Source organism: Seriola dumerili, unplaced genomic scaffold (genome assembly GCF_002260705.1).
Source record: "Seriola dumerili isolate Sdu_G_001 unplaced genomic scaffold, Sdu_1.0 BDQW01000258.1, whole genome shotgun sequence".
Classification (NCBI taxonomy): domain Eukaryota; kingdom Metazoa; phylum Chordata; class Actinopteri; order Carangiformes; family Carangidae; genus Seriola; species Seriola dumerili.
Genome location: NW_019174513.1, coordinates 1769921 through 1780401, shown reverse-complemented (window position 1 = coordinate 1780401; position 10481 = coordinate 1769921). Strand labels below are relative to the sequence as shown.

Here is a 10481-nt window from a genome sequence, read left to right as displayed (position 1 = left end):
GAGATATAGAAGAGGTAAAGACAGTTATGAGGAGCGGGAATCCGGGAGAGAGAGAACCACTGAGAGCAAAAGAGACGCGGAGGAACAGAGAGATCGAGAGAGAGCTGCTGAAAGAAGTCAAAGGGAGCAAAAGAGGGGTGACAGACAAGAGAGAGATAGAGGAAAAATGACAGGCAGCGTGCCAGGGCAGAGAAGGATGTGGTTAGAGCCGCAGAGGGGTAAGAATAGTAAGGAAGAATTTCTAGACAGAGACAAACATACAAGACGGAAAGAGAGGAGGAGAGAAGAAGAGAGGAGTATGGAGTCACAGGCTGAATGGGGAAGAGAAGGGCAGCCAGTAAAAGAGGAACCAAACGAGAGGTACTTGGACCAAAGCGGTTACAGACAAAGACATGCCGGGAGAAATGAGTACAGGGGAAACATGGAGAGGGAGACAGAGGGCGTAAGTGTACATGCAGATGAGGTCTGGAGAGAGACAGATAAGAGAGGGAAGACACATCTGTCTGACAGCAGCGGTGGCATAGAGGGAAGCCAGCAGAGAGATGCAGAGGGAGAGAACATGACAGATAATACAGAGGAGAGTGACAGAGAGGAAGAGGGTGGGATCAATTATTTGGCCGGCTCTGAGAAAGAAGGAGGAAGTACGTCGGGGTGGAAGCAAGAGAGAGACAGTATGCTGTCGGTAGAGGACGGCTTTGTGACCGTGTCCAGTGGCGGAGACGAGGAGGAAGAGAGAGACGAAGAGGGAGATGAGGAGTTTGAGGACTGTCAGGAGTTCTTGGAAGGTGGAGTTGCATATGACGAGTCCTCACATGTTGGCTTCAAGGGGTGTGAGGGAGATGAGGAGAGGGAAAGGACAGGGGGCAAGGAGGAGGCGGTCGATGAGGAGGAACGAGAGAAGGAAAAGCAGACACAATACATCTTCTATGTGACTGGACAAACTTTGCCCCAGTCAAAACTGGACGATGTGTCACCATCACAAGTTGAACCGATGCGAGGTGTGGAAAGAGATAATGCAAATTTAAAAAGTTCTCATCACTGTAGCGATGACATCACACAGCAACCTCTGGATGACCAGCATCTGACACTGAGTAGAAATGATGAATACCTGATCATCAACAACCAGAACACAAAAGGCCAAAGTGAGCGTGACACACCAAGGGAGGAGAGGGTCACTGTAGGAGAAACAGCTGAAGCAGATGTCAGTCACGGAGCGTCTTCAGAGCTTCAAGACACAGACACTGGAGAGGGAATGAAGAGCAAAGCGGAGCACCCATATGATGAAATAGGATCGATTAAAAGAGACTCACAGACTGAAAGACTCCTCGTAGAGTGGAGAGAGAAAAATAAAGAACTGGCTGAAAGAAGAAGGGAGCAACCTCCTCTGGGCCTGAGGAATCCCTATGCTGATGTTTGTTCTCAGGCTGATTTTGAACAAATTCAACCCATCTTGGATGGGATAAACACTGGAGCAATGAGTCCAGAAGAGGTGGAAGCCATTCGAATCCGACTGAGTGGGGCATGGAGCATGTCCGAGGAGACCAAGCGGCATTCCCAAGCCCCCCACCTAAAATGGGCCAAAAATGTGGTCCGCGAGATCCTGGGACACTCGGAGGAACAGACTGTTGATGAACCAAACTCGGAGGAACAAGGAGGCCACGTGGTCAACCAGTCCGAGATGACGATCCAGGACGACAAACAGCAGGAGGAGGTTTCACAGGGGACCGGAGAGATTGCTGGCGTTAAGTTGACAAGGAACGAACGGCACTCCGAGCCAGAGCTGGAGGACGAAGAGCCGCTGGTGGTGGAGGGACTGAGAGGTATGGGGCAGAGCCAAGCTGACATGCATGCTGACCAATTCACAGCTATGCATGGTGACACACCCACACACACTCACGCTGACACACTGTTAGACACAGAAGGGAAGGAGGATCACAATACGGACAAAGAGACTGAGCCTCCTGGTCACCTTCACTTAGAAAAGCTGGATACAGAGGTTGAAGTTACTCAAGAGGGAGGCGATATGGTCACGTTATCAGAAATAGAGAAAGAAGTGAGCGGAGAAAAAGAAGTGGAGATGTATTTATCTGTGAGCAACACGCTGTACAAGCCTAACAGCTGCCCCATTCTTAATTATGAATCTGATGCTGACCTCCTCACGCCCTCCAGAGAGGGTAAGAGCCAGGAGGAGGAAGACAGAATGGGTGAGAGTGAAGAGGAAAGGCAGGGAGAGGAGCCTGAGGAGAGGGGTGCCGCAGTGGAGGAGGGAAACACAAGAGTGGGAGAAGAAATAGAAGTGGAAAGCAGAGAGGGAGAGGAGGTGGCAGAGAGGCAAATAGAAGGAGGGACTCTGACGAGCACCTGCAGTTTCCGAGATTTGGGTCCTGAGGCTCGAATGCGAAGGAGGGGAATCCGTAAAACCACTGAAAGAAGAAGAAATGGAGAGCTTGTAGAAGCGGAAGAAGAGGAAGGTGTTGGAAGGGATCGCAGAACCAGAATATTCTCTACAACAGGTAAAGACAGATGATTGAGGATGGAAACACTGGTTATCCGCTCAAATCAGTCCCAATGTTTCCAAAAGGGCACATGATTACCTCACCTTCTGTCTTGTCGTCAATCAGCATTACTGATTATTTAATCATTTAATCAGTGTGATTTTCTCGTCTTCTAGTCACTTCCTCTGTTTAGTGTTTTTGAGTTTCTCACATCATTTTGTTGATACATCAAACACAAATCTGAGGCAGACATCTGTCAGTAGATATCAGTGCACTGATGTCAACACATTGCATTGCTTTTAAGTGGAACTTGCGTCATGGGTGTTGTGGTTACAGGTAGTGGGTGGAGTGAAGGGGAGGTAGAAGGAGCACGAGCTAAAAGGCTTGGGTTGATACAGGTCTGAGACATAAGACGAGAAACAGGGCTACAAAGTTAACTAACTATTATTTTTTTTTTTTTTTTATTTGTTACTTATTTATTTGATTGTTTTTTTGTATTTTGTTTTCATTCATTTGAGTGGTATGCTGTTGTATAATGTTTCGACGAATGGATACTTTTTCATTCCAGATGATGAAGATGATCGCAGCAAAAGCTGGGGAGAAGTGGAGCTGAGGTGAGTGAAGCAGTCACACACAATATGATCCATTAGATTGAGATGCATGTTAAATTATAATTGTGGCCGGGACCTATCCACGTCTTTCACATATTTAAATATTTACTTTGCTTCCCTGGTCTTTAAAAACTGTCAAGGTTTAGTTCTTGGAGGGATAATGCTTAAGTTCTGTAGTGTCAGTAAAGGTCACTGCNTATTTGTTACTTATTTATTTGATTGTTTTTTTGTATTTTGTTTTCATTCATTTGAGTGGTATGCTGTTGTATAATGTTTCGACGAATGGATACTTTTTCATTCCAGATGATGAAGATGATCGCAGCAAAAGCTGGGGAGAAGTGGAGCTGAGGTGAGTGAAGCAGTCACACACAATATGATCCATTAGATTGAGATGCATGTTAAATTATAATTGTGGCCGGGACCTATCCACGTCTTTCACATATTTAAATATTTACTTTGCTTCCCTGGTCTTTAAAAACTGTCAAGGTTTAGTTCTTGGAGGGATAATGCTTAAGTTCTGTAGTGTCAGTAAAGGTCACTGCAATTTTGAATCACTCAATAAAATCCTATACTTGCACATTCAATGCAAACGTTCCACATTAAAAAGCAGCTTTTGACAGTTTTGTTCAACACTTTTAACACGATCTTCGCGGTTATAAATAAATTGTTGTTGTGACTCTTTCTTGGCACTGTAGGAATGTTTTGGACACAATCGAAAGAAGGAAAAGGAATTCAAGGTTTTTCAGTGAGTATATCTTTTCCCTCTTTATTTCTGCTTAATCCTGGTCATGCACTTTACAAGTATTATATGAACTTAATCATCTTCATTCATGCCTATTCTCAAAATGTATTGCATGCTGCATATGACTTCTTTTACAAGTGATTTAATTGAAATGATTTAAAAAAAAAAAACAAACAAAAACAAATCACTGACAGTTGTGTTCTACAGTAAGTATTAAGACTGATTATAAGGAAGGGCTGTGTAGGCGATAGAGACGCGTCTTCAGATCGTATCTTCTTTTGCTGTGGCCAGGAAAGGCATGACGCGGTTAAAAATTTCCCTTCAGTGTGTGTGATTCATCTGTGTTTGCATTACAGCCTCACTAGCAGTTTATCTCTTACGCAATACACGTTGGCTGAAGTTAAATGAAATACAAAAATGAAAGAAATCTATGTACAGTTTGCTGCTGGCTCACGCCGTTTAAAAATGATCTTTTAAACAATCTAATATGGCACCTGCTCTCTGAACCTTTGATTCACATGGATATTGCGAGAAATGGGGCAGGCCTGCATGTGTGTGCATATGTGCTGTGTATCTGTGTGTCTGTGGAAGCCACAGACAGGTTTCTGCAAGCATTCACATCTCCCACCTTGAGGGAAAAACAGCTGCTGCTGTGACTTTGCATTCCAACAAGTATGTGTAAAAGGAATTTCAAATGCAAACAACTCGCCTTGGCTAACTCTGTTCCTGTCTCTGTCTATCTTCTTTCCTTTGCTTCCTGTATTTTTCAACCTTCTTTTTCCTCTTTATCCCTTTACTCTGTCTTTCTGTCTGTCTTTGTCTGTTTCACTTCCTTTCCTTCTCCCAGATGCTGCCCAGCTCTACCAGCAGTACAGTGAGGCGGCACAGAACTTTGAGATCCTCCGTCAGTCTCGCTCTGATGTGCTGTCTGTGTGCGAGGACAATACCTCCTCTCCTGCTCCCTCGCCTCCTCCTGCCCGCAGACCTCTACCTCCCATACCTCCTGTCCCACACCCCCACTCCTTGGCCCACACCGGCTCTATCACCAGTATCAAAAGCTTGCCTCTTCCTGAGCCCCCCAAGAGTGAAGGCAGGCCTTCCTCTCCTCGTCTATCCATCTCGCTCACACAGTCGTCCACACTGTGGCGGGACCTGCCGGGGGTCAGGAACAGCGGTGAGCTGGAGGAGCTCACAGAGGACCAGAGGCGACTGCAAGAGGTATCACATTGTCTTACTGCAAAAAAAATGAGAGTCTAGTCACCATTTGATGGCATGAAATTCCCCTGATTTTCATGAAAGCAAGATTGTTGTGCAAGTAACTTTCCAGTGACTACAGTGCAAACCTTCACACACAGCTGCTTGATATCTGTCTATCTAATCAAAATCACACATTCGCACTTCTTTGGAAACTTACTGGCTCAACATTAATGCCTCAGTGAAATTCAGGATAATCCCTTGGGCATTTACATGCATTCCTCCTATGGCTTTACTTCCTGATTTAGCTTATATTTATGGTAAAGATTGAGCAATGTAAGATTTGCGCAGTCTGAAGGTTTGCACTTCATTCACTGAAAAGTTTCTGTTTCTCCTATAATGAAATTTAGGAGATTCCTCTGTGATGGTTATATTTCACATTCACTGCAGCTTTACACATCTAATTTCTATGAAATACATTTTTGCAGCATTTAGAGTAAACTTCAGCAGTTATGGTTTTAGTGATTCACCTCCTTGTTTTCCACTTTCAAGTGACCAGACTGCTTTGGGCGTAGCTTCTCATCAATAGCTACTCTATTGTTACATTTGATGGTGGCTTTTGGGAAATTGCGTGACTGACATGAATCACTATCTCACTGTTATTGCTTCATACCTCAAACTACTCAAAACACGTAAAATATTCATACTTGCAACATCTCAGAATAACCCTACCATCAATACATTTTTTTTTTTGGCAGAGGAGCGTCTCTTTCCAGAAGCAAGATTGCATAAACATGTTGTGATCCTCTGCTACTGTAGGTGTTTACTTGTAAACTTTAGACGGGTGTCTTACCTGGAACACTTCCACTCATTGTGAAATCGTGCTCCTCTGTTAGTCATATCTTGTCCAAATGCCCTGGCTTCTTGAGAAGGGACAACTCCTTGCTTATTAGCTATAGTTGTTTCTCAATGTTTCTGATGTATTTCTCTATTTTGTGTGGTTTTTTTTTCCTAGGTGAGATTTGAAGTACTTACCTCAGAAGCCTCCTACTGCCGGAGTTTGGACATTGTTGTTGAGCACTTTGTCAAGTCAAAACAGCTGGGGGCGCTGCTGACCACTCAAGATAGAAACTGGCTGTTTTCCCGGCTGGCCGATGTCCGTGCCATCAGCCACAGGTTAGAGATGTTTTTGCTTGGATATGTCCCTCAGGCGAAATCATTCAGATCAGACATGAATGAGTCATGCTCAGACATGTATGTGCTGAGCAGATTCGTTCTCACAAATCTTTGGGGGAAATAAACCTAACAGATCTTTATGGTTTCTGTTTCAGTTTTTTGTCAAAGCTGGAGGAGAGGGTGGAATCAGACATCGTGCACTTCGCCGTGTGTGATATCATCGCTCGACACTGTCAGCGCTTCAGAATGGTTTATGTGCCCTACCTCACCAACCAGTCCTATCAGGATGCCACCTACCAGAGACTCATGTAAGCCATCCACTCCAGCTTTTGTATTTTCTCAGTTGGAAGTTAATTTTTGTTGGAGGCTTGGTAATGGATCCAGTGAGAACCACAGCAGGACCATATACTCTCTCTGAAACAAATACTTACCCAATTTCCAGCAGTGAATGTGATTCCCATTTCATAAAAAAAAAAAAACAAAAAAAAAACTGTCTATGCATTCAAATTCTCTTTTTCTTTCAGGAATGAGAATCCCGGGTTCAAGCGGATTGTGGAGAAATTAGAGAGGAGTCCTGTTTGTCAGAGACTCCCTCTTCGTTCCTTCCTTGTCCTTCCTTTTCAAAGGATCACAAGAATAAAGCTGTTGGTCCAGGTGTGTGTGTGTGTGTGTACATGCTCTGTGAAATGGCAAAGGTTGATGGTTCACAACATGTTCAGTCCTGTACCTTTTTATCCACTCTTGACACTCAAACACTGTTTCTGTCCAGAACATCGTGAAGAGAACAACTCCAGGGACTGCGGAGGCGCTGCAGGCCATCAAAGCTTTGAAACTCCTGGAGAAGGTACAGTAGGAGCCCCTTTTTCATACATTACCGTACAGTAATATTTTAATTTTGTTGTAAAATATCCTGGTTAGATTTGACTCCTTGATGATTTTTGTTTCTTTCATTCATTTCTCCTTCAGCTGATTCAAGAGAGTAATGACAGCATCTCTCAGATGAAAAGCATCGAGTCCTTGGTCTCTCTTAGTGCTAAGGTGGACTTTGATTGCAGGGTGAGTAATGACTACCAGGGATAAAGGGAGAAAATCAGTGGGATCACATTGTGATGATATGACCATGCCATGTTACTGTTTTACACATTTCTTTACAAAAAAGGTTTTTCTGACATATAGTTTAATACATCATGACATTGAGTTAGACCAGTGTGAACAATTGGTGATCATATATACGACACATGTAAAACTGATCATGAGATGTGGTTGAAAAGTCCAGAAAAAGTTAGTGACACTCAAAATAAATGATATGCTAACATGATTGTCTTATGTATCTCTCCCTCTCTCTCTTTCTTTATGTGTGTGTGTTATAGACTCTCCCTCTGATCAGTCAGTCTCGGAGGTTGGTGCGAGAAGGAGCGGTCACTGAGCTGATGGATTTCTCTCTGAAAGACACAGAGAGGAGCGTTTACTTGCACCTATTCAACGACTACTTGCTACTTTCACTACAAAAAGAGTGAGTCAACAGACATGTTGTTCTGTAATGTTAGAATGATCCATCGCCAGCTGATGTTCACCATTTGCTACATCACAGTTCTTACTTCGACCGTCTCATTTCTCCTTTGTGCTCTCGCTATCTGCTGTTTCCAGAGGGGGAAGATTCACAGTAATTGACCACTCACCTGTATCAGACCTGCGTGTAGAGAACTGCCGCGTCAAACTTCATTCGTTACAGAAGAACCTGTTCCGGCTCCACATGTCACACAAATCCCTGCTGCTAAGGACTGACACACAGTAAGAGACTGAGACAAATGGCAGGCGATGTCTGTGGTGGTTGTTACATCACAAAAAGTAGAAAAAGCGGCAGGGGATATACCCATCTTTGCTTTTTTTTCCCCTTCAGGAGTGATAAGCTACGTTGGATATCTGCTCTATCCCAGCCACATCCTGAAATAGATTTTTCTGCAGCTCAAGGTAAACTATTGATCCTTTAGTTTAGGTGTTGCAAAGCGCTGAACACTAAAATGAATATTGAACACTAAAATAAAATGGCAGATTGTATTGTTCACCAGGTAGAAAACAGGGGCTGATATAAAAACCACATTTATGTCACATCCTGCAGTTTACATGAGTGGGCAGATGGAGAAAAAAAAAACGTTCACGTCATCCTGTGAGTTGTAATTACGAAATATAGGGTATTTCTGAAAGCCATAAAATCCCCCACTTTGTAGAAAGAAGTGTCATCAAACTAGTGCTATCATCACATACAGTGCAATATAAATAAAATCAAATGTCAAATGTTAACGCTAATGCAATCTGACCAATCTGCAAGAACATGGAGTGTGAATGGAGTGTAACATACAATAGGCAGTGAAATAGTTAATATAAAATAGAAGAAATACCAATCTGACATGAGAAAGGTCTGCAGAACCAGAATCTCTTCTCAGACTTGTTATTTTTAACCCTCTCACTCCTTGAGGATACAATATTACTGACTGGTCAACAGTCACACACAGGGTTGTCTGATTGGTCTTCTGCTGAGTCACCACCGTAGCGGTTGCTAGGGAAACACCTATTTATCTGAGTTGCTCATCCCTGCTATCAGCATATTTCCAACTACACACTGGTACAATAGTGTACCTGTCTCTACACTCGCTAGCTAATCTTGAATGATAACTCATTTCCTACGTCTGGCCTTTAAGAATTTGCAGGTCAAGATAATCTGTTTCTCTTCTCCACCACTCTGTGCACTTATGATTTAATTAACGTACTATTTCTATCTAACTACAAGCAATATGCTTTAGTGAGTATATATTGAATACATATCAGACCAAGTACCGATTACACAAACATCACAGATTCCTTCAACAAAGGCCCTGCACAGTCACACAGGTGTTTTCAATTACCCGGGCTGATTAGACATGTAGTCAGGTGGAGCTGTGAATTACATGATGTCAACTAATATAAGAATTGCAAAAGGTCTAATTAGGCAACATGTGAAAACACTTGTGAACTGCAGGTGGTTAGGGACATTACAAAAGTAGATTTACTGTCTGAGCATTGCAGAATTTGTTGTAATGACCTTTTGACCTATTTATGACTGTATTTGACTGCTTTCTTCTCCTTCCTGTGCAGATTTTCCACAGATGCAGTGTATTCGAGCTTTTGTTGCCCAGCAGCCTGATGAGCTGTCCTTAGAGAAAGCTGATGTCATTCTAGTGCACCAACAAAGCAGTGACAGTAAGTTCATCACATTACCTTTTCCATCATCATCATCATTCCCTTACATGAAGAGCCATTCACCTATCCACAGTTTGATTGTTGCACAGAAAAAGCATTTGATTCCTTAATGTTGGACTCTTTCTTTTTCACAGATTGGGTAGAGGGGACCAGACTGTCTGATCGGCATCATGGATGGGTGCCCAATTCCCATTTGGAAACCATAAGCAACTCTAAAATCCGACAACGCAACCTGTCAGATGCGCTCAGACTTACAACTGCCACAGCTGCTGTTTGATCAGGATACTCAAGAGTGGGACTAAACAGTGGAATGCGCAGTAAAGACATTGCTGTCTGCTTCAAACTGTTGGAAACTGGACAATGGACATTCAGTGAACCAAGAGTGCAGCTGCTGAAATGCTGTTAGAATGCATCTCAATGTAGCATAACCTGGAACAAATATAATGCCATAGTGCAATGGATGAACTGCTGAGGCCTAACTGAAAGACATGAATGGTGTTGTGATTGTGTAAACAGTCGTCTATGTAATATCATCGTGTGTAACATAAGATAATCAATGGACAGGTGTTTTTACAAAGGGATATTGTCTTTTTCAATTTCATTTTCCTTTTTATTTTTGGAAAATTATTTGTGTAAACTGAACAGAATCTAATAGATAATTTTATGATGCATGTCTATTGAAAATTGGGCCCCTGCATGCAGGAGAGCTGACGGAAATAACACAAAATGCACAATTCAAAGATGTACAGAGCTTTGTAGGTTACACATTCAAGACATTTCAATAAACTCAGAATGGTGGAATAAGAATCACTTTTGAATATAAGCATGTCTCGTTGTGAATGAGTTGTGATCATATATAGATATAACTGTGACAACTTGTCAGCAGCAATGTTGCACGTTCAGAGCGAGATTTTAAGCGTTGCATGTAAATCTTGGCATTTTTCTGCAGAAGCTGTTTACAGAACATAGTGAACAGTGCAGATAATGAAAAAAAAAACATTGCACGCTAAGCACGTAGCCTGGCTG

The 10481-nt window shown here is 42.8% G+C and overlaps 1 protein-coding gene across 2 annotated transcripts; it reads left to right on the top strand.

The window, feature by feature from the left end:
* LOC111230033 lies at positions 1 to 10286 on the top strand. Of its 2 annotated transcripts, none has more exons than XM_022756568.1 (14): positions 1 to 2513; positions 3410 to 3455; positions 3802 to 3851; positions 4696 to 5066; positions 6058 to 6218; positions 6374 to 6526; positions 6743 to 6872; positions 6988 to 7062; positions 7185 to 7274; positions 7589 to 7731; positions 7866 to 8009; positions 8119 to 8189; positions 9351 to 9455; positions 9590 to 10286. In XM_022756568.1, the coding sequence occupies exons 1-14, from the start codon at positions 167 to 169 to the stop codon at positions 9730 to 9732; spliced, it is 4029 nt and encodes a 1342-aa protein (XP_022612289.1). In that variant the 5' UTR covers positions 1 to 166; the 3' UTR covers positions 9733 to 10286. The 2 variants fall into 2 exon arrangements, with proteins under 2 accessions (XP_022612289.1, XP_022612290.1); XM_022756569.1 differs by lacking the exon at positions 3410 to 3455 and adding an exon at positions 3064 to 3109 and having other exon boundaries at positions 9 to 1820.
* The last annotated feature ends 195 nt before the right edge of the window (positions 10287 to 10481 follow it).